Below are 24,836 nucleotides of genomic sequence, written 5' to 3'. Positions count from 1 at the left end.
CTCAGTTAGCTGTAGATCTAAAGTAAACAAAAATAATTAGCTAAGAGGTCCCCACAGACGGGCCAAACTGTTTGACCAATAATATAGATTTTGGTTCAACCAATTGGATTTTAATAAAGAAGGGTCAATCTTAGCCAATAATAATATTCTCAAGATCAGGTTATCAGTTTTATGATAAATAACATATATATTTGACCAAATTATGATGAATGTGAGCAATAATAACATAGTTCAATGATCCAAAAAGATAAAAGATATCATTAAATAGTAATAAATGGCAATGAATGATATTTAAGTAAATAAAAACGTGTGAGTCACCCGAAAGGAGGTGAGATCGGTAGAATCTGACAGTGATGACTGATTGATGAGCCTTAGAACACTCACGTTGTTCTTGGATCCGGTGAAAAGAATAGACAAGAATCTTAGTAAAACTTTATTTTTGTACGCTTGTAACAAGACCAAATTCTCTCAATTAAAGTAAGAGTGTTTTTTTACAAATGAATATCTCTCTCCCACCTCTCATTGTATCCCTTTCTATTTATAGCGAACATATTCCTAGAAACCTTAATGGTACAGGTGCAGAAAATATCACTAGAATATTTTCTTTGGTGTCCTATCTTGAAACTGGCCATTATAACTCTGTCAAGGATGCTCGACCTCGACCTCGATCTTTGCCAACTCTTCGACCACAACCTTCACTACTTCTAAAAGTCACTTCGACTTTAGGCAGGCTTTCATGGGAGTCATATTGGTGACACATGGTAGCCTGTGAATGCCTCTCTAATGCTAACACGAATTAATCATATTAGAGAATTTTTGACCCATACAGGGGTAAGGTCTGCACAACACTACCCTCCTCAAATCGTAGTTGTGGGATCCCATTGGGTTGTCGTTGTTTGTTTAAATTGGTTAAATTTGTTTACATTATTAGAATAAGTACCCAATTATAACATGAACTATTACTTAATGTTTACGATAAAAATGTAATTGTGTAATTGCATAATATTTTGTGCATAGAATTTAATCTCTATAAATAACTCCAGTCAATATCAAAATTAATTCTCCTATTATTCAATGAAATGCTAATACTAGAAACTTAAGACTCAAACTCTTTTTTGTACGACTATAGTACTATGATTCTATATAGTTTAAGGGGTCGTTTGGTATTAGGTATAAGAAAGTATAAGTATGGTATAAAAATTTAATACCACCTTAATACTCTATTTGGTTAGCAAACTAGGTATAAGTTATCCCGATGTTAATTTTAATACTGGGATAACTTATACCTTATAGAAGGTGGGGTATTTAGCACCGGTATAACTTATACATTCTTCTTAAAAATTATGCAATTGTCACTCTTAATACAACATACCAAACAATGAATTAACAACAATCCCAACATAACTAATCCCAGCATAACTTATCCTAAATATAACTTATACCGGTATAAATCGTATTCCAACCAAACGACCCCTAAATGATTGATTCTACATTTAGGTTACTAGTTAAGTGTTGAACATCATTCAAGTTGCCGAGACTTGACATATGTGGAAGTAGGTGTCACAGGGGTGATTTATGTTACTCGAATTCTGCCCGAGGTTCACCTCCGTGCGATAGTCAAGCCCAACCTTGACTTCAGACTTTCCAATACTTAGATTTATTTTTAGGACGTTTGAGACTTAAATGAATTTAGGCCTCAAAATGAAGTAAAAGGCACACATGAAAATTACAGGAATTTCTCCCCAACTTGTATTAAAATGTGAATACAAGAACATAATAAGACAACCCAAAGAACAAAGAACACCTTAGTTCCCTGCCCCAAAAACTTTTTCCTATCCTAAGGAATACACTTAGTCGAAATTGGCTAACACTTGCCACAAGACTATGCTTTTCTCCTTGTTTAGGACAGCATATGCACATATTTATAAGGCAAGATTATACAATCAGTTGACAAGCCCCAATTGATGGGCAAACATGTTAAGACAACTATAAAAACGTGCCCACACTTTTAGCCCATGATCAGCCATGTTTAGAATGTGGTTTGTAACCACCAACTGCCTCTCATGTTCCTTGCACATGTTTTTCAACTGCTACATATGCACTACATGTGCCTATTTTGCCTAGTTGTTGCATGCACAAGGCTGGCATTGCGCCCAGCCTTGCCTTTTAACACTGCTCCACACCAATATCATAGCAATAGCTTGCCACCCACTGACTTAGCCGTACACGCTCATTGCCACAGCTGCCAGCTTATGTCAAGTCACCCCCAACTTGATCAAATCTGCCCGCATCAATTGTCATTGCTTGTCCCGCATTGCCTTGCCTTGCCTTGCCTTGCCATGTCTTTGCCCCTACTTTGAAAAGGCTTTGCCTTGCCATTGTTATGCCAACCCGCATGTTCAAGTGAAATTCGCCTTGCTTCCATTCAAGGTGCGTTTGTCAACCCCGCATAGTCCATCATGTCGAGCTGCCCGTCATGATGTTGCCCTATTTTTCAGGTTGTGTGCCAAGGCCATCATAAAAATCCTTGTCACAACCCACACCTGTCGAGGAACCTTGTCAAGGGGCTAGCAAACCAACCCCACCCGAAGAATTCGTCGTCCTCGACGAAGTAGTTTCTGCATTTTTCAACACCACCATATGCCCCAAATATGTTGCCTCCTACTCATATTCTTCCTCGTTCGGCTCATCTTCACTCTTTTTTTTCAGCAAACAAAGTAGAAAGCCGTTCAAGTTTTGGATAGTTCCTCACTATGTGTGGTCCTTTGCAAATAAAACAGCCATTAAACTTGTTGTTTTGTGCCTTGTTAGTCGAAGATCCAACACATTGCTTTTCTTTTACATTGTCATTGCCCTCAACAGCATTACCCTTGTCATTTCCGTTTTTCCTCCACTCTTTTGCCTTGTCCTTGTTCCCATTTTTGGACTTTGAAGTAGTAGAGAAATCAGAACCATCTTGTCCCAATCGGAAATCACCCAACATATCCGCAACAGCGATTGCACTAAGAAGGTCTTTAACATTCTGCCTTTGGAGTTCCATCTGCGCCCATGACTGCAACCCATAAAGGAAATTGTGTAGCTTGTCTTCCTCAGACATGTTGCTCATATCCAGCATCAAAGAATTGAAATCTTTGACATAATCTCTGACCGTTCTAGTTTGTTTCAACTTCTTCAAACGATCTCTAGCAATCCAGCCCGTATTGCTAAGAAAGAATTGATCCTTCAATTCTTTCTTCAACCTTTCCCAAGAGTCAATCTTCGGCTTCCCAGCACTTACATAATCTACCACGCATGTCCGCCACCAAAGCTTTGCATGTCCACCAAGTACATAGTCGTAATGGTGACCTTGTCTTCATCTCGCACATGGGCAGCCTGAAAGTACTGCTCCATATCCCATAGGAAATTTTCGAGTTTCTTGGCACTCCTTGCACCATTAAACTCTTTAGGCTCCGGAATTCTGACCTTGGTACGATCTGCCCCACGCTGTGTTTCATCATTTCCAACAGCACGATGCAGCAACACATTTTCCGCTTTCAGATCTGTGCACTCTTGGCTCAGCCTGTTCATATCAGCCTCAAGATAGGCGAGACAAGTCACAATGGTCAGAAATTGATCCCCATCAACAGTTCTGATGATTGCCTCCAATGTAGTAACTTTTTCCCTCAGTTCTGCGTTGTCACCAGCCATCTTTCACGAAATTTAACCAACGAACGTCGTGTCTTAGCCCCAATCCAGCCACGCTCTGATACCAGTTGTCACATGGGTGATTTATGTCACTCGAATTCTGCCCGAGGTTCACCTCCGTGCGGCAGTCAAGCCCAGCCTTGACTTCAGCCTTTCCAACACTTAGATTTATTTTTAGGACGTTTGAGACTTAGATAAATTTAGGCAGCAAAATGAAGTAAAAGGCACACACGAAAATTACAGGAATTTCTCCCCTACTTGTATTAAAATGTGAATACAAGAACATAATAAGCCAACCCTATGGCCAAGAACAAAGAACACAAGTTCCCTGCCCCAAAAATATTTTCCTACCCTTAGGAATACACTTAGTCGAAATTGGCTAATACTTGCCACAAGACTATATTTTTCTGCCTTGTTTGGGACAACCTATGCACATATTTATAAGGCAAGATTATACAATCAGTTGACAAGCCCCAGTTGATGGGCAAACATGTTAAAGCAACTATAAAAATGTGCCCACACTTTTAGCCCATGATCAGCCACGTTTTGGATGTGGTTTGTAACCACCAACTGCCTCCCATGTGCCTTGAACAAGTTTTTCAACTGCTGCATGTGCAATGCATGTGCCTGTTTTGCTCAGTTGCTGCGTGCCCAAGGCTGGCATTGCGCCCAGCCTTGCCTTTGACACTGCTCTGCACCAATGTCATGGCCACAGCTTGCCACCCACTGACTTAGCCGCACACGCTCATTGCCACAGATGTCCGCTTATGTCAAGTCGCTCCCAACTTGATCAAATATGCCCGCATCAATTGTCATTGCTTGTTGCCTTGCCTTGCCTTGCCTTGCCATGTCTTTGCCCCTGCTTTGACATGGTTTTGCCTTGCCATTGTTATGCCAACCCGCACGTTCAAGTAAAATGCGCCTTGCTTCCATTCAAGGTGCGTTTGTCAATCCCGCATAGTTCGTCATGCCGAACTGTCTGTCATGATGTTACCTTATTTTTCAGGTTGTGTGCCAAGGCCATCGTACAAATTCTTGTCACAACTCACACATGCCGAGGAACCTTGTGAAGGGGCTAACAGTAGGCATTTGTCGGAAGCAATATTTTCACGAAGAGAAACAAAAAAATAGAAAAATAAGCACGCGAAAAAATCCTGGTAGTAGGTAAGTTGCAATTTGAAAGTCGCTAAATCAGACCTATCTCATATATAGGTGAAAGACTATAAAAGCTAGGCCCAAAATCTTAATTTTTCTTGCACGACTCTCTCCAATTATAAAATGGTGCTCCATATAGTTATTCCCCTTTTGTAGAAAACGTACTAAAATTTTAAGTTAACAGTATCATTTTTTAACTTTGTCGTAATGGTCCTGTCAAAGACAAAAACAAAGAAAAACCTTATCAACCTATAACATTGTATGTGCTTCTAAAAAGTGGCTAACCTGTTAAAGCATGCTTCAAGAGTAATATTTACCCCGTTCCAATTTATACGACATATTAATCATTAGTTTATTTAAAAAAGAATTAGATATATTTATAGTAGAAACACTATAAATTTAAATATTTATTTTACACTTAATGAAAATTTTTATAATCTTATAAATATTATAAAATGTTTAAAATCATTAGTTTAAAAAGTCTTATATAGCTATAATCACACAAATACAATGACATTATAAATTTTAAAATTCTTTATTTTTTCTTAAATTACTAGTATAAATTGAAACACCAACAGTTAGGTACCGTTCGCGCAGTTCACATTTCATATGTTAACTTGTGTGTCCCATGTGATCCAAGCACGCTATATAATTTGGAAATTTATTTTAACATTTTGAGTGTAATATAAATAATTTATATCACTTTGTTCAATAATTAAGAATTTGGTGACCTAGCATATATATTTTTCATGTTCATATGCCAAAAGTTCCTAGACTTTAAATAGTTTCGTAATTTTTTGCTTTTGAATTTTATGTTATTTAAATGCATTTTTATAAGAAAATTCAACGATAAACAGTAGAAAAGGTATTGACCACTGTGCATGAGTCTGTAAGACTCAGGGAAAACACTTAGCTGGGATAATATAGCAGAGAGTACTGTTAGTGAGGGCACAGATTTGCAGAAGAGCACATGCACTAGCTTAACATGGAGTCAGACTTTAGTTATTCAACTTTCACCTTGACTGCTGACACCTCCCAACTATGGCCGGAGCGGTCGAACCGAGTAGTTTTAGTCCAAATATTATACTTCTTTCGTTTTAATTTATGTAAACTTATTTTATTTTTAGTTCATGCCAAAAAAAAATGACTTCTTTCTTTATTTAAAAATAATTTACCTTTGTATAATGATTTATAACCACACAAAATATATATATTTCATTTTAATCACAAGTTCAAAAGTATTCTTTCTTTTCTTAAATAGATTTACATAAATTGAAATGGAAGAAATATTTGCTTAAGAAATCTATTGAATTATATACAAATTATTAATTTTGATTTCAGTTGCTTAGAAATACTATAATTCAAAACTTGTAAGCTTCAAAACTTGGCTTAAGGCTGTATTGTGGTCCGGGCCTGAGCCAAACGGGCCTGGGTTTAGGTGGGCCGGATTGAGGCGGTCCCGGGCCTAACGGGCCAAATGAGTGGAACCGTCCCACTGAGGCTTAGGATCCCACATGGGCCGGGCCTAAACGGGCTTTTTCGTTCCAAGCTATTTTTTTTTATATTTTTTTTATCTAAGGTAATTTCTTGTAAACTATATATGTATATACTAATATAAATTGTTTATATATAGCTATATAAATACATATAGTATGTATATATAGTTATATATTTCCTTATATAATATATAGCTTATATATATTATATATACTATATCTATATCTATAATATGTAGATATAGTATATATAATATATATAAGCTATAGATATAGTTCAAATTAAAGTTTACATTTAATACTCGGTATCAAAGCTGCAAATTAAAGTTTACATTTAATACTTCAAATTAAAGTTCAATACCTTCAACATAACACTTCAAATTAATCTAACAAACTAGAACATTAAGCATAATACGTCTAATAATTTTAAAATAACACAAATTATCTCAAATCAACTTAAAATCTTAAATACGAATGTCTGGAGAACGTGCAAGACAACTCTTTATATGCCTCCTTAAAGAGCCTGTGCCCTCCTTTCGACGACGAGTGTAGACTCGACCACAGTTCTTACACTTTATTATGTAAACTTCTTCATTTTTTTCTACCACATTAAAGTGTTCCAAAACAAATGGGTGCAATCTAGAATCACCGGGCATGATTTAACTTGAATTAAGAATTGGAGTTTTAGAAATGAGAGATGAGTAAAGACTTGAATACTTCAATTTGAGTTTGAGAAATGAGAGAGATTGATGAATTTGTGAGTAAAAATGAAAGAATGAGGGGGTATTTATAGTTGAGAATAGGAAAAAAGTGTAATTATAAAAGGTTTAGGGTTAAAACAAAGTTTGGGAGTCAAATGGCTATTTTTGAAAGTGCCAAACGACTAAAAATGTAGTCCAACAGCTACATTTTAAATATCTAACCGTTGTCCCTTTTTAAGAAATTTTTTTTAAAAAACAAATAGCCGTTGGGCCTGTTTGGCCCGATTGAACCGGCCCAGGCCCGCTTGCCGGTCCCGGGCTAAACGGTCCGGGGCTCATGGGGTTTTTGGTAAATAACGGCCTGTTATGGGCTTTTGCTCCACTAGAGACCGACCCGTTTAAGTTTGGTCCGTTTGGCACGCGGTCCCGGGCTGGGCCCGGCCCACAATACACCCTTAACTTGGCTCCATTTCTAACCAACTGAGCCTCTTCTCAATGTAGCATTGAGTCGAAGGGACACGTATGATGTTAAACTTAAAACAATACTCTATTTTTCAAGGCAAAATACATAAACAGCCCCCTAAACTAGTCCATATTTTTCATCTAGGCACTTCAATTGAGACAGTGATCAATTGAACACCTAAACTCAGCTGGAAGTGTACCTGCTATTAGACACTCATTGCTTACATGTCATAGCACGTGTTTCACACCCAAAATTAGGTGCGTGAATGGATGAAAAATTTAACGTTCCCAAACAAATCAAATCTTTGTGACTGCTAAAATCTGAAAAATTAAAGGAAAGTCAAGTGGTAAAATAAATGATAAACGAGAAAAGAGTTTTGGTCGGAACCCAATCTATCCCGCAAAATTAATTTTTTTGCAAGCCAAAATCAATGCAAACAGAGAAATTAAAAAAAGGAATATAATAAACAACGAGAATCGGCCAAACACTCGGCCCCAGGTTCATAAGCATGTTTCACCGCACAACTTGACCAACAACGAGTGATTAGTTCTTAGGAGATGCATATTATGTTCTTGCCATTCATTAGAAAATAATTGAAGCAGTTGTTAAGAAAGACATCGATGGTGGATAAGTAATCAAATCTCTAGGAAACGTATTTTAATAATTTAAATTTTTCTAGTCGAAAAAAAAAGTGTTCGCCGACGTGATAGTTTTTTCCGGCCAAAATCTTCTTCTACTTTTCTTTAGCTCTTTGTCCTAGCCAACATATGATGGCCCTCCTGCCATATTGCTAGTGGTATTTTTGAGATAAAAACGCAGAAAGGATAAAAGTTCAGATGAATTAGAGGGGATAAACAGTGATGTATTTTATCTTAGAGACAGTAGAGAGCAAATGGGAAGATAGAGAGAAAATTGAGGATGTATTGACATGTCATTTTTTTAATGGTTGCATTTGCCACGTTAAATACCTGTAATGCACGCGCTCTTTTTTGTTCATAGAATGTTCAGTTTGTGTTTAATTGGCACATTTTAAATAGAGTTTAGGTGTCCAATAGGTTATTGCCTTAGTTAAAGTGTCTAGATGATAAATATGGACTAGATTAAGGGCTGTCTATGCATTCCGCCATTTATCAACATATGTTTATTATCGTACGTGTATATCTTGTTTTTAAGAATTCCTGTTAAAAAATCTTCACGATTATATTTTCAGTAACTTATTCATAAACTTGACGACCCCTTGGACTTGGAGACCAGAAGATGGGAAAGAGAGACAAGAATGACATATAAACGCTGGATTGATTAGGTTTCCATCCTGTTGTTTGTGGGGGTAGGAAAACTGACTTTTCATATAGCTGCCGCGAAACCCCCACCACTCCACAAATTAAAGGCAAATCTAGGTGTATGTTTATTACTGTGTTCAAATCTTTTACACAAATAGGCTAACATAATTTACAATTGCAGATACTTCCCCAGTTTAAAAAAGAATGATCTTTAAATTGGAAAAGAATGTAACTTTAAACTTCACCTTTTATGCTTAATGAGATAATTTATAGTCACGTAAATATTTGCGGATTGAAGGAAGTCTTGGCGTAACTAGTAAAGTTGCTGTCATGTTATCAGGAGGTTACAGGTTCGAGCCATGGAAACAGAAAATGTAGGGTAAGACTGGGTACAATAGACCCTTGTGTACGGCCTTTACCCGGATCTCGCGCATAGGGGGAACTTAGTGCACAGAGCTGCTCTTTTACAAATATCTATGGATTATTTTGGATCACAAGTTTCAAAAAAAAATTCTCTGTTCCTAAACTCAAACGATCAATGAAATAGGTTCAAACAAATTAAAACGGTGGAACTATATACTTTTCTGTAATAGCGTAAAACCAGTGGAACTGTTAATATGTATATAAGTTGTAAAGAGAGAGAGAGAGAATTAAACTGACACAACATATAATATTGGATTGGGTTATGTCACTCTCCATTCCTAATTCAGCAATGGCCATTATTTATTATGATGAATAGGAAGAAGTGGAATTTGAGTAGAAAGATGGGGAGTTAGGAATGACTAAAGAGAGAACACAAACTGACGAATGACTGAGGATTTTGTATCTTTTGGGGACTGTATACACTATTTGAGGAGTTACAGGGGGAGTTCTGACTACGATTCGCCCGTAAGTCTCGCGCTACAAACCAGAAAGGGACCTCTATTCGACTACTTTTTGTGGCCCCCCCAAACAGTTCCTTAGGTCCTGCCCAACTCAAACCACTTTATCATCTTTCTCTTCTCACTCACCTTTTAAGTGCGTAACCAATTTTTCTAAGAGATTAAAATAATGCAAAAATGTTACTCCTATATAGTTAGAAGCTTCTCTCACGTAGACAGATTTCAACAATATATATATAAAATTTACCCTAAGCATTATTCCATTTTTCCTGTGAGGGACGGATCTACTATTTTTAGTGCATGAATGCACTACTAAAAAAAGAGAAAAAAATGTGTTAAGTGAGAATTAGTGGCGGAACCAGAATTTTCATCAAGGGATGTCAAAATATAAATAATTAGATATATCGAAAAATCAAGGGGAGTCAACGTATAGTAAATATATATAAAATAAAAAAATTTATTAGCAATATAGTGTAATTTTCTGGCGAAGGGGTGTCGCTTGACACCCCTTGGTTCAACGTGGCTCCGCCACCGGTGAGAATTGATCCATATTCCTCTTGGTAATAATTCAATCTTCAATCAAGTGCACCATTCGATCTTCTCAAAACATGGGTACTAACAGTTAATATTATATCAATTTTAGAAAATATGTACATATAAAAATATCTAATTTTGTAGAAAGACCATGGATTCACGTACCGCATAATTTTGCCTATGAATCCTCTCCTGCTCTCTGTCATCCATTTCCAAATAACGATTTTCGCATATTTGACCCATGAAAAAAGATTTAAGTTAAGCATATCTAGGAGCATATGTTAAATAAAATTAATTAAATAAAAATATATTATCTCTGATAGTTTAAGATTTTAAACGAAATGATCACCTTGCTTAAACAAGCCTAATGCATGTACATTATACTGGATGCTAGCTTTTATTTTTAAAAGCAGCAAAAAGACAATTAAATCAACTCCAATCATTATCATTTTTAATTTAGAAGTCAAGTAAAGTTTGTCTCGTACATGTTGATTAATGACTGTTTCCAAAAAATAATCAATCACTGTAGAAATTAAATTACTACTCCTACTAATCACCGATCAGCAATAGTTCGCAAACCTTTCCTTTGGGGAACATTATCCACTGTTTGACTAACCATATGATGTTAATTAAAGACTAGAAATTTAATCACATAGCATGTAGATTTAATTAACATATTTGTGGGATGAGGATAGGTCAATTTAACAATCAAATAAAAATAAACAGAATCCAAGGAGCTAATATGCTTCGTACAATATATGATTCATTCATTTGTACTATAAGCAACGTGGATTAGTGTGGTTCACATAATTATACTTTTCTAAGAAAACTAGATGGATTTCACTTATCATCATATTCCTTTCCTACAGCTGCTTCAGCATTATTTGCTTTTGCTAACACCAAGCTCACCCAATTGATAGGAGTATTTCACTATTTGCTAGGTTTACTCAAAGCTTAAGCATCACTCTTTCCATCTCATAATCCATGATGAAGTCTCCTTTTTTCTTTTTCAATAGGTGTCCGATATCAGTATTAGAGTTTCGATTAATTCAAATTTGTGACGGACTGACGAGTAAGGTCTATTAAAAGAAAAGCGCTTTATACCATAATTTTTTTTATTTTTATTGCTCAAACATGAGACTTCTGGTTAACGATAAAGGAAATTTGTCCATCCCACCACTACCCTTGCTAATACTCATATCGGCAATACAATAAGACTTGGAAAAGATACTCTTACTTACCAGTAAACCACATAATTAAAAGGTTTATGTTGACCCAATCATGTTTAAATTTTCTTAACTTTTTAACCATTAAAAAGATAATCAAACTTCTCCTTTTAACCATCAAAAAATATAAATAATCTTCGCTTTTAGGTAACGTAGGTTCGCTAGACGAAATAAATTTGCATGTCAATCGATGACAAAGGCGTTCAACGAACGACAAGGTTACCTTTCTCCTCCCTTTGCAACCTTTATGGCAAAAAATTAAGATCCATGAACACTTTAATTAAGTAAAGGTTACGAAACTAATAATGTTCTCTACCACTTTTCTATTTCTTTTTCTAATTTTGAACCCTAAAATAAAATAGCACCACATCATTAAATAATCTGTCTAATCAATGACATTTCCATGCAAATTACTAAAAAATTATTTGGCATTTAAGAAGTACTTAATTGTTACAATTCATGCTTTGGCAGTGTTACACATAGTAAGTGCATTATTATAACTAACCTTCCCTAATGATAGCAAATATATCCGACCCGAACTATTAAGTATTATAATACTCCCATGAATGTAATAATTAAAATTAGAGTAGACAGTGGAAACCACCTGATGACTTTTCCCTTGATCCTCGTTGCCTTGTTTCCCATTTAAGAAGCTAATTCTCTTGTTCTGCCTGCTAGATTTTAGATGATACTCTTCTTTTAATAGGCGTCAGGATCAAGTAATTAGGAGTACAATTTATGGAACGGAGAAGTTTTAGCGTTTTTTTAATAGTAACAGAAGAAAAGAAAAAATTTCTTAAACCAGAGAGTTTAACAAAGTAAAAAAGATTGTGAGTTTTGTGATCATAAATTAAAGTTGAGTATAATTCTTACAAGGAAGACAACATGCTTATTGCCACATTTGGAAGACGTAGATCAGGACTTTCTTTATAACTTAAATGATTTGCCCATGGCTGCTTCAAATAGCTCTTTTTGTAATAGACAATTATCATAGGATTAGCTATTGCTATTACTACTAATTCTCGCATTTATGTTTGCGCATTTATATTTAATGCAAATTATCTTTCCCACCAAAAAAAATAAAGTTGAGTATAACATATCCAAAATACCATTTGAATATTGTAATTATAAACATATTCATCTCATTTATATGGAATATCATTAAAAGTTAATAAGTGAATGTTAGAAATAAATGAATTTATTGAATATAGGAAAATGTAATTTTTTAAATTGATGCGTGGGAGTACAAAACAAGGGGAGACATGTCTTCTCAGAATCAATAATCTGGTGGGTCCCAATATGGCTGAGGGCGCGCGAAAACAGCGCGGGAGCTGTTTCCCCATGCCTCTGAACTTACCAGAATTCTCTCAGATATCATTAATTCCCCTCGCCCCCCTCCCTCCAAACCCCGCCCCGCCCCAACCCCCCCCCCCCCCGCGTCCTTAGCTAACTTGGTCAGTCCCCACCCAATTTTACCACCTACCCTGCTACATAAGTCAAAAAGAAAAAACACAAAAACCATAAACCACTCGGGGACGTTTTCACCTTGTACTGGCGGTGGCGGTGTCACTTACATCGCTTGATCGAAATTTTTTAATAACTATTTATAAGAAAAATACAAATATTGGGAATATGTATAAAAAATGACATTATTTATAATTATAGTAATTTATTCATTTATTTATTTTTTCAAATCATGATACCTCTTGTATAAAATTCTGCATACTCCACCTACCCTCCCAAAAAATATTTTTGCTTCCGGGGGTCATATTTTATAACGTAATTTATATTTTATATATTTAACTCTTTATTGATAAAAATAAACTTTTCTAATTTTGTTATTTTTTTAGATAATTATTTACCTAATATGTAGATAGTTGGCATATAACAAATAATGTTATGGAAAAGAATTTCATTTGTCACTTGATCTCATTTTGAAGTTGTTTGCTTGTGAGCAAGAAGGTTAGCATAGAAGTAGTGGATTCTTTTGCTGAACTCAACAGCATATTGTAAGAGTTACTTTAAATTCTGCTACCATGTTCTTTTCCTTTGTAGAAAATTATTTGGTACCATATTGATTAATTAAAATGGATTTTGATAGAAGATGAATCTATCAATGTTAGAGTTCTACATTGATGCGGGATGAGATTATTTCTTGGGCAATCCTTACATTATTAGTTACTTTGTGAAGTTAGTTTCAAGGTTCATTAGGTATCGGCCAAACGAAGCTAATTAGCTATGAGTATGAAATGAATTGAATTGAGCTTAGCGTTTGAACGCTATTAAAGAAGAGTCAATTCAATGCTCAAGTCGAAGGAGAAAGTCTACTTATTGAATACTATAATTTACAAGTTCTAAACTAACTCAATGGAGAATCAGATCAATCATAGGGCTTTGCTTTCAACGCCTCAAAGACTCAATAACAATTTCTATCTCGTACTCCTTATTTGTTGCACGCAGTTTATAGAAATATAATAAGCTCACCTCTATCGATTTACATGAAAAATAAAAGAAGTAGTAAGAAATTAAAGGATTCACGTGTTGACAGTAAGCTCATTTCCTTAACTAATCCGTACCTCATTTTGTCCTCATTGGACCACCTTTTATTCTAATTTCAATTCTTAATTGACTGATTTAAAATTTTGAAGTGACAAGGACAAAACTGTACACTCAATCTTGATTTCTTCAAACAATTAGTATCCCATGAATAATTACTTCATTTATTAGGATTACCTACATTTCCCAGCTTTCCTCGAATTTTCTTGTTTTGCATTTTACTATACTAGTGTTGTTCTATTTTTGTGTAGTTCCATGAGAATAATAGTCTCTATACTAGTTTACCACTTTCATAAACTTTCCTTAAAAAATAATAATAATAATAATAATTTTACAGAGGAAAGATAGGGTAGCAATGAACCCATGTGGAGTGGGGCTAGAGGAAGCAGTTACATGAGACAGGGAAAGGAGGTACTGTGTTTGGGAGTTTGATGGCCCAACAAATAGTTTAATCATACATACTAAGGCAAGCAGATGGTGGGAGTCTATCAACTCGATTCTGACTTGTGGGCCCTATCCTTGCTTTTTGAGTTGGGCCGTGGGCCCCTTCATAATCTTGGGTTATTGGAAGTCACAATTTTTTTTTTTAATTTGGTATTATGGATAATATTATTTTCATGACTTCTCCACTATTGTATATTTTTTTTAATATGATGTGAATATATATTTTTTTAGCCATTAGAAACAACTTCTCTATTTTCATAAGGTAAGGGTAAGATCTGTATACACACTATTCTTTTCAGACAGCGATTGTAGGATTACACTGAGCATGTTATGTTGTTATTGTAGATAATATTATTAATAGAAATTAATTATTCAATATTTAACTGTTCTGGGAAACAAAGGTAATGCAAATACTATCCAAATTACTCCTCCTCTAGATATTAATGCATTCACTGCCTTTTATATAACTAGTATAAATTATATTAGTGTTTAATATATTAGTGTTAATACCATCTTTACAATCAAACATTAAAAATATATTAAGACTTCGGTAAAACTTTCATTCCATCTCCTAATAAATGTTCCATAAGAAATAATGATATTATACAATTTGCTTGATATGAATGTTCCACGAAAAATAATAATGCTATACAATTTGCTTGATATGAAGCATGTGCCTAAGGGAACATTATTTTAGCAAATGCTCATGGACATAATTTTCCAGAAGTTGTCCTCTGTATTGAGGTTTATCACTTCAAAAAGGCATGGGTAAAAATTCAAGAATTTTTGGTCCTTGGGCGACAATTTTTGACGGAAATGAGAGACAACATATATTGTATTACTGATGAGATAATGAAGAAGACATGCCAGAATGATCTTTAGAAGAAAACTTAGTTGGCATCTAAAATTATTGCACACTTTCAAATATTTTGATTAAGTGTAGAATAAAATATATTCAAATACATCAACGGCTTGGATTCTAGGAAACCAATAGATCATCATGCCAACATCAGAATCTAGATGAGCTTCATGCACTTGGACGACAGATAACATAGTCACATATCACTGTTCCATGTCACTACAAGTGACATCTTTTTAGATTTTCTCAATAGTTTTTGTTCTTTGGCCACTGTTGCTGTCCACCCAGTAGCAGATGAGGATTGCTAGTATAATCCATTAGTTCTTCATTTCTCACTAATATGCAAGCTCTAACATGACAGTATCACTCAAATATGATAAAACTTGTGGTAGATTAATCACAACAACATGACAATAAAATACACAAATGCAGTAACCAATAATGACATAGAGTAAACCATATATAAAGAAAACAGAGAAATACTTAATTGGCTTCAAGATTCTAGGAGTGAGGCGCTGGCAAAAAAAGCTAAAATGTCACCTCTGATTAACTGCCACATAATATAGTTATACCAAATTAAAAATATTAACTAAAGAAAATGATACATAAGACCAAAAGATCATAAGACAATAACAATACTCAATAATTAAATGATAAATCATTTAATAACAACTCTTCCGATAGTTGCATGAATTCGATCTCCGTAAAACAAAAAATTTGAAAAGAAAGTTAAGTTAGTAAGGCGCATAACTTGAAGAAAATACATCACAACTCGAAAAAATAACAACAGCTAAAAGAGTATGCACCTTTTATCTTGAATAATTAATTCAATTGAATTAGGATTTTCTGGTTTCTCGCGGTCTGGAACGTGCCATAATCTAACAACATGAACCTTCAAATTCTAACTCATTTTGGACGTTGATATTTTGCTGATATAGTTATAGTTTGGAGCCATACTTTGCAGTAGTTTGTACGTAAGTTAAACCCTAAGCAATGTAGAGAAGGCAAACCTAAAGAAAAGTTGCTTAAATAAAGATTTTTAAGGAAAGACTATCGTAGTAAATCAATTTTTAATGCATCTAAAATCTTAATTTTTAAAAAAGGTTTGTGTAAATCAATGTGTAAGAGCGAGTGCGCTCAAGAAATGATACAGATCTTCAATTTTTTACTTTGGGCTTTTTGAATTTTCAATCTTGGTTTATTTTGTTTGTTAACCACCAAATTTTAATTTTTCTTGTCTTTTTCCTTTCTCCTCTTGTTAATAATATTATTTCCTTTAATATAATATAGACGTAAGATACAAAATGTTTATTTAATTAATTCTTTCTTAAAAAAGAATACCTACAATAACTGAATTATACACAAAATTTAATTAAAGATATTTATAATAATGTATATTGTTCACAAATAAGGTCAAATACAAAGCTTGTACTAAATAAAAATTATTATTTCAACTTAAAATTAATGTGTAAGATACAAAACGAAATTAACAAAATTTTAATTAATTCTTTCTTAAAAAAGGATACCTACCATAACTGAATTATACACAAAATTTAATTAAAGATACGTATAGTAATGTATATGATACCTATAGTAATGTATATTGTTCACAAATAAGCTTAGATACAAAGCTTGTACTAAATAAAAATTATTTTTTCAACTTAAAATAAATGTGTAAGATATAAAACGAAATTAACGAAATTTTAATTAATTCTTTCTCAAAAAAATACTTACCATAATTGAATTATACACAAAATTTAATTAAATATACCTATAGTAATGTATATGATACATATAGTAATGTATATTGTTCACAAATAAGGTCAAATAAAAAGCTTGTACTAAATAAAGAATTATTATTTTAACTTAAAATTAATGTGTAAGATACAATGATTCTTTCTCAAAAAAGGATTCATACCATTACTGAATTATACACAAAATCTATATTATACACAAATTTAATTAAAGATACCTATAATTATAGTATATTGGCTTGCTTAATGAAAATTGCATCCTTTTTTTTTTTGGGTGTACGTCTTTGGCCATTAAAAAAAGAATATTTTTATTTTTAATTTAAATCTTAAAATAATTGGCTTTGATTAATTAAAGAATGAAATTCAACTTACATAAAATCTTGGACTACTACTTCTATTAAATATGTTTTCATTTATAATTCAAATTTTTTATGTTGTCTTAAAATTGTCAAATGGCTTCATTTTAGCTTGTCATTTGGCTTAATCACATACTTCATTACTCTCCTTTTAATATAATATAAATATAGATTATAGATGTAAGCAACCCCCACTTCCAACCGAGAGGTTGTGAGTTCGAGTCTCCCCAAGAGCAAGGTGGGAAGTTCTTGGAGGGAAGGATGTCGGGGTCTATTTGAAAACAGTCTCTCTACCCTAGGGTAGGGGTAAGGTCTGCGTACATACTACCCTCCCCAGACCCCACTAAGTAGGATTATACTGGGTTGTTGTTGTTGTTGCATAGATTATAGATGTAAAATAAGTATCTATATATACTTCACATGTCTGGCAAGAAGTTGAGATGAGGGTTCGAGGAAAACTTGGTATGTATTATAAATAAATCATGAATTGACAGATGTAGCAAGTTCGATACAATCTACTTCGTCTATCTCATACATGAATATATTTTTAAATATTAATATAAATACAATGAACAAAATTCAATGACTCTAAAGGATGGAATTGACAAAGATACATATAAAAAAGTTCGGATGGATGTAAAGATTACCCATATGATTAATTTCATGAGGACCTTTGTAGTCCTCTAGTAGTATTAAATATTACTAATATGGACTAATTCCAGCGTTTATTGGGACGTTATGGACCATGCTTACGTGATCACAGTAACTCTAATTTGACTTGATTAGATAGTGGCACTACCCCCAACCCTAGAACTCTATACACCCCCCCCCAAACCATTCTGTACGATTTCTTTTTGGTCATCACATTTATTCTTTGGCAACAATCTTTTTAGCTGTTCACCTCCAAGTGTCTTGTCTTGTTTTCTACAGACCCAATTTTCATCTTTTACCTTTTTTTTTTTTTTTACTCAACCTAAAAAAGTGTCCATCTTTTTCCAGGAGCACCAAGGTCTATGGAACTCGGCCCAAATAAAAATATATATACTTGGACATTGGGCTATACAAAAAGAATGGCAAAACATCTCTAGACCTTGTGCTTGAAAATAGAGAAATTTACATAAAGCACTATCTTTAGTGGTAATTAGCTATCTATAGATACCATTTGTTATATTACGGATTGTAAATACGTTTTTTATTGTTATAAAATGTATTAGATGTATTTAAACTACTGTATTCATGAATACAGTAGCAAAAATATGCGTGAATTAGGGAAGTCCAGTTAGTCACTTGTTGTATTCGACTGTATTCATGGCATGAAACATGGGATTACAGCTGGACAGATTATTGTATTCGACTGTATTCACGGCGTGAAACAGGGGATTACACTATTTTTTAAACGGATAGTGAATCAATTAACATAATAAACTCCTAATATAACTCAACAAACTCAATTATAACACACAAAATTTGTATTTCCAGTTATAAAAAAAATTCTAACAAAAAAATACCCCAAAAACATAGCAATCTTCAGAGAAATTATTTAATATATTTGAATACATAAATTATCTTAATTAAAAAAAATATATGAATACATTCATGGAATATAGCGAGACAATGAATACAATGAAATACATAGAATACAACGGGATACATTGAAATACAATGAAAAAAAGACAATGAATACAATGAAATACATAGAATACAATGAGATACATTGAAATACAATGAAAAAAAAGACAATGAATACAATAAAATACATCGAAATACATTGAAATATATTAACAGAAAATTCAAGTTGCTCAGCCCCCAACTCCATCGCCTTTGTTCAAGAACAACCCTAATGTCATCTCGTTGAAGCAACATCAATATACAAAAATGGTTGATTATGAAGAATAATTGTCCCATCTGCAAGTCCACAGCATTGTTGACGAAAGGAAAGGATTTGTGAAAGCAAACGATAGATGGTCACTGGATCTATCATTAAAAAGAACGATGAAAAACGGTAGATGATTTTTGTTTTCTTGCTAAGTATTTATTTGCGTTCCTGAAACGGTACTATATTTTTGTACATACTCGGCATGGTATGGCGAATGGTCAACCTGTCCAGAAACATCTTTATCGGCGCTCTCTATCACCTGAAACTCTACAGAAACCTCTAACTTTTGTTTGTCGCCTGAAGTTGTACAGAGAATATGAGATCAGGAAGTAGAGAGAGAGGGAGAATAGATATGGAGTAGGGGATAGGAGAAATTTGAGGGGATATGAGAGAGAAAAATAATACAAAGCTTATTTTATGGCTTAAGGGTAGGAGGTGACCATAAATAGATATTTGGCTATAAAAAATCAAAAGGTAGCTATAAAATATAATTTTTTAAAAGGGTATTTATTTAAAATAAATAAGGTATCAACCTTTGCTATAGGAGGTAACTAATCCAATAGTACTCCAATGATTTTGGCTCTATCCAGGCAATTGCACAAATAGCGATTCTCAGAGATGCTATTAAAGGATTAGCTCGTACTTTGTCCTGAAATTTTAGAACGCATTGGCTAATTCCTCTTTAGAGTGGCTACCTGGTGTCATTTCTACCTCTCATCTAAGATGATGATGCATTAAGGCTCCATATATGCGATTCAACTCCAGGCAATTAAGATTGAGCACACTCACTTCAATCTTTCGACTGATAGTTCATATTTGATGTGTTTCTTTGAAACATGTCATAGTAATATTTCGAAAAGTATGTCGCACATTACGCTTTGCTCAATATTAGAATGTTTACTCAAACACACGCTTCACTTACATTCTGAGTGGTTGGGGCTATTCACATTAGGTTTCATGTAAAAAAGCTAGGATTTCCTTTAAAATAAATGTCTAACAGGGTAATACTGATGAATTAATTCATTTTCAGTTACTCCAAAATAATCACACGAACCTTTTCTTCTATTAACTCACCTGAGAAGATACAAAAAGGTATGAAATATTTTGCATTAGACCCATGGACAGAACATATGATAGAAGGCATGAGTACAACTTTTGCGCAACACATTGTCATAGATTGAGTTAAAACAAGAACTGCATATCAATGGAAATCACCAGTGCATCGCCACCCTTGTCAACTACAAACTGTTGGATTTTGTTATTAACAACAAAAGAAGTGTGAATGGAAAATGGTGGGAAAAGAAATGGAGGGAAGTGAAATTTTGAATGAGTTCACTTTACTAATGCACTTTGTCCCTTATTGGTAGAAGGAAAGAAAATATTTCTGTATATATAGAGAAGCTCATCTTTTAGCTCTTAAAGATCTAAGAAGAAGGCAAGCCTCGCGCCGTCGTCGCTCGACTCGGAATCCGAATCGGAATCGGAATTAAATTAATTAACAACAATACAATCCGGAATAACCAATGACCCGCTATTCTGAAATGGTTTGTAACAGTACCAAATTGGCTATAAATATTCCTTCAAATCCCAGAATATTTAATTACGAAATTTTCTGATTATCTTCTTCTTCTGCACAAAAAAAAAATTCCACTGTGTTTTACAGCCTTCGAGTGGTTCACTGTTCATCTGCATTTTTGGTACCGATACGCTGGTGAGTTAAATCGTTCTATCCTGGGAGAATATATTCAAGAACCTCGGGTACTTGAGGGGAATAATTTCCTTAAGGACACACTGTGTATTCAGTGGGCTCGATTTGTTCCTATACTGTTTTTCAGAATTTATTTTGAAGTTACGATACTGTTTCTAGAATATATTTTAACGTTCTAGTTCTACTAACTTTCTGTTTCTATTTTTCAGAAAGTTTATTATTTTATTTTACAGCAATGCAGATTTCAATAACAATCTTAAGGAAATTATTTTATTATATTCTGTATTCTGTTTGTGGAGATTAAAACCTTTATGGTTTTCTACTCCGTCTGAATTTTACTATTCTGATTTGAAGATATAAAAAATTCATCAGAATATTGAAATTAAGAAAACGATTTGAAGAACATAAAAGCTTCATCGTTTTCTGTGTAACAATAAATAAAAACTTCAGTTTTTACGTACTGTTTACTGATTATAGTATTGTTTACTATTCTGCTTTTTTGCCATTAATTGAACTCTTTTGTTGTTGACAGTGAGAAATGACAATTGATAACGGAAATTCTTCTGCGACTGTTGCTGCAACGACGATAGCCTCGTCAAGCCGCTCTGCTATTCCTCTAGCCGAGAAACCGAGGAAATTTTTTGGAGCCAACTTCAAAAGATGGCAGCAAAGGGTGTTCTTCTTGCTTACCACACTTGGTATGCATAAATTCACTAGTGAAGAGCCTCTAGTGCCTGCTGCGGATATGCCAGACAATGAAATGTTCATGATTGTTGAGGCGGGGAAGCAGGCAGATTTTCTTTGCAAAGGCTATATCTTAAGCGCTTTAGAGGATGACTTGTACAATGTGTACAGTGCGATGAATACTTTAAAAGAATTATGGGACGCACTTGAGAAGAAGTACAAGACAGAAGATGCATGCTTGAAGAAGTTCGTGGTTGCCAAGTTTCTAGACTATAAAATGATAGACAACAAAACTTTAGGAACCCAAGTTCAGGAGCTTCAACTTATTTTTCACGACCTTATTGCTGAAGGTATGGTCATGAATGAAGCATTTCAAGTGGCTGCAATGATTAAAAAATTGCCTCCTTCGTGGAGAGATTTCAAGAACTATCTTAAGCACAAGAGCAAAGAAATGAAGTTGGAAGATCTTATGATATATCTAAAGATTGAGGAAGATAACAAAACAACTGTGAAGAAGTCTCGTGGAAATTCAACGATCATGGGAGCTAATATCGTTGAGGAGACTACTCCAAAAAGTAAGAAAGGAGGAAGAGGCCTTCTGGACAGACTAAGGAGTAGAACAAAAAGAAATTCAAGGGAAACTGCTACAATTGTGAAAAAGTTGGTCACAAAAGCCTTGATTTTCGTCTCTCGAAAAAGGATAAGAAGAAGGTACAAGCCAACATAGTGGAGAAGAATGATGACATTGATGATCTTTGTGCAATGCTTTCGGAATGCAACCTACTTGGAAATCGAAGGAGTGGTGGATTGACTCTGGAGCCACTCGACATGTTTGTGCTGTCAAAGCAGCATTTGCGAATTACTCTACTGCTGGTCCTAAAGAAGAGATTTCCATGGGAAATAATACAACAACCAAGATTGAAGGTTATGGGAAGATATTCCTGAACATGACTTCCGACAAGGTGTTAACGCTCAACAATGTTCTTCATGTTCCTACTATTGGGAAGAATTTAGTTTCTACTTCTTTACTTGTAAAGAATGGATTCAAATGTGTATTTTTTTTTGATAAAGTTGTTGTAAGCAAGAATGAAATATATATTGGAAAAGGCTACCTCACGGAGGGCCTTTTCAAACTCAATGTAATAGCTGTTGACAGTATGAATAAAATTTCAGCTTCTTCTTATTTATTGGAGTCAAATGATTTATGGCATATTCATTTAGGACATATCAATTATAAAACCTTCCGGAAGTTAATTAATTTAGAAGTATTGCCTAAATTCGAGTGTAATAAATCGAAATGTCAAATATGTGTTGAATCTAAATTTGTAAAACATCCTTATAATTAAGTATGTTGGAAGGAATTCAAATCCTTTAGACTTAATTCATACTGACATTTGCGATATGAAGTCGACACCATCTCGAGGTGGGAAAAAGTATTTTATTACTTTTATTAACGATTGCACTCGATATTGTTATGTTTGTTTACTTAATAGTAAGTGTAGACATGTGATTTTTGACCCTCCCCAAGATTTTTGATATTTTAGTACGTAAATATTTAATTTAGGCCTAATATAGCTATTTCAACTCATTTTTACTATTTTACTTTATTTTATTACAAGAAAACGAAAATTACAAAAAATAGGCTCATTAATGTTTTGTAGTCATTTTTTTAATTTTGAAAAAATACAAAAAAAATAGTTTTGTTTTAATGGTCAGTCTTATTTTAATAACTATTTTTACTTAAGTAGAGCTAATTAATATTTTTGATAATACTTTTAGTTAATTAAACTAATTTTAAACATAGCTAGTCATAAAGGCCCAAGTTTCTGGCTCATTCCTTAAGTCCAATACTCAATACCCATTAAGCTAACCCTAGGGACCCTTCTAGACTCTTCTTTGGAACAAAAAATAAATTAAAAGACCCTAAGGACCTAAGAGAAATTAACACAAAAATACACATTTAGACCTAGACCTATATAATAGAGGTAACACCTAAAAAATGAAAAAAGAAAGGAAAAGGCGTCTGAAGAGGCGGACAGCGGCACAACCATACAGACCCCCCCCCCCCACGTCATCTTCTTCAACCCCCCCACCTTTCTTCATTTGCCAGCGAAAACCGACACGAAGCAACAGCCATAGACGAATCCTAGCCATCATCGAAAGCTAATAGCCAGACTCATCTATCTCTAACGTTCCTCTCTCTCTTCTGTTGGTGCCGCTGCTGCGTCGCCGCCGTCTCTGGCGAAGTGACTGGCGATGGCATCCCTCCTCTTCCTTCAGTTTGTCACCATCGCTGATTGCTGCGACCAGCCATGGTCAAAACGACCTCATTCCTCGTCTTCTTCGCCCTATGTCATTGCTAACAGTTTGGTGACGGATCTGGCCGGAAGAACGCCATCAACGGCGACCCAACATACACATACCAAAATGAAAATATAAACAGAAGTTTCAGATAGAAAGATTAGGAAAAGATTAACAAAACACCCAAAGATTTAGTCCATTCTTGTCCGATTTTGGTCTAGAGTCGATGGAGTTTGTTTGAATTCGTTCCGATGCTAGAGTTTTTCCGGTCCCGGTTTCGTTCGGCTCACTGTTGCTGTAATTAAAAGGGCATCACATCTTGAAGATTCGCTTAATTCAAGATTGTAATTGTTGAAATTTTGTTAAATTGGAGAGCTATAATTCAGGTTCACATCTCTTTCTCTTTTATACTTCTGTCTAAAGATGTTGATCAAAGTGTGTTGAAAGTTTAGGAATAAAATCATTAAGTTATAGTGCTAGTAAAGGCGGGTTTTGTGGATTTTGAATGTTATGGATTTTGGATGAATGGGCCTCGATATGGATGTGTTCTGTTCATTTTGTGTTTGAAGGTTTTGATTGTGAAAATGGTGGGTTGACACATAAACTTTGATGTTTTGGTTTAATGGTCTGTTTGGTATTGTTCTTGGTCGGTTTCCCTTGGATTTTAGCGTGTATTTGAATTATCAGGCTGTTCAACTTTCATGTGCTCTATGTTGAGATTCACGATCCATGCTATTGTTTGCCTTAATTGTCTCTCATTTATTGGTATTGTTAAGCTAATTAGTTTGTCTTAAACTTTATGTGATCAAGTGATAAAAGAAGCAGATCTTTGTGAAATCATCTTATGCTTTGAGCAATTATTGATTGTATTTTGAAGT

The 24,836-nt window shown here is 34.3% G+C and overlaps 2 protein-coding genes across 2 annotated transcripts; one reads left to right on the top strand and one right to left on the bottom strand.

Annotated features, from left to right (window-relative positions):
• Window positions 1-2,692: 2,692 nt before the first annotated feature.
• LOC138890305 (uncharacterized) lies at window positions 2,693-3,687 on the bottom strand. Its single transcript, XM_070173680.1, has 2 exons — window positions 3,287-3,687; window positions 2,693-3,239 (listed from the first exon to the last, which is right to left on the bottom strand). The coding sequence occupies exons 1-2, from the start codon at window positions 3,685-3,687 to the stop codon at window positions 2,693-2,695; spliced, it is 948 nt and encodes a 315-aa protein (XP_070029781.1).
• A 17,824-nt stretch (window positions 3,688-21,511) lies between these two features.
• Window positions 21,512-22,384, top strand: LOC104212504 (uncharacterized). Its single transcript, XM_009761790.2, has one exon. The coding sequence runs from the start codon at window positions 21,512-21,514 to the stop codon at window positions 22,382-22,384; it is 873 nt and encodes a 290-aa protein (XP_009760092.2).
• The last annotated feature ends 2,452 nt before the right edge of the window (window positions 22,385-24,836 follow it).

The sequence above is a fragment of the Nicotiana sylvestris genome, chromosome 4 (assembly GCF_000393655.2).
Source record: "Nicotiana sylvestris chromosome 4, ASM39365v2, whole genome shotgun sequence".
NCBI lineage: Eukaryota > Viridiplantae > Streptophyta > Magnoliopsida > Solanales > Solanaceae > Nicotiana > Nicotiana sylvestris.
Note: the sequence above shows the minus strand (reverse complement) of the source record. Positions and strands in the feature narration are given on the sequence as shown.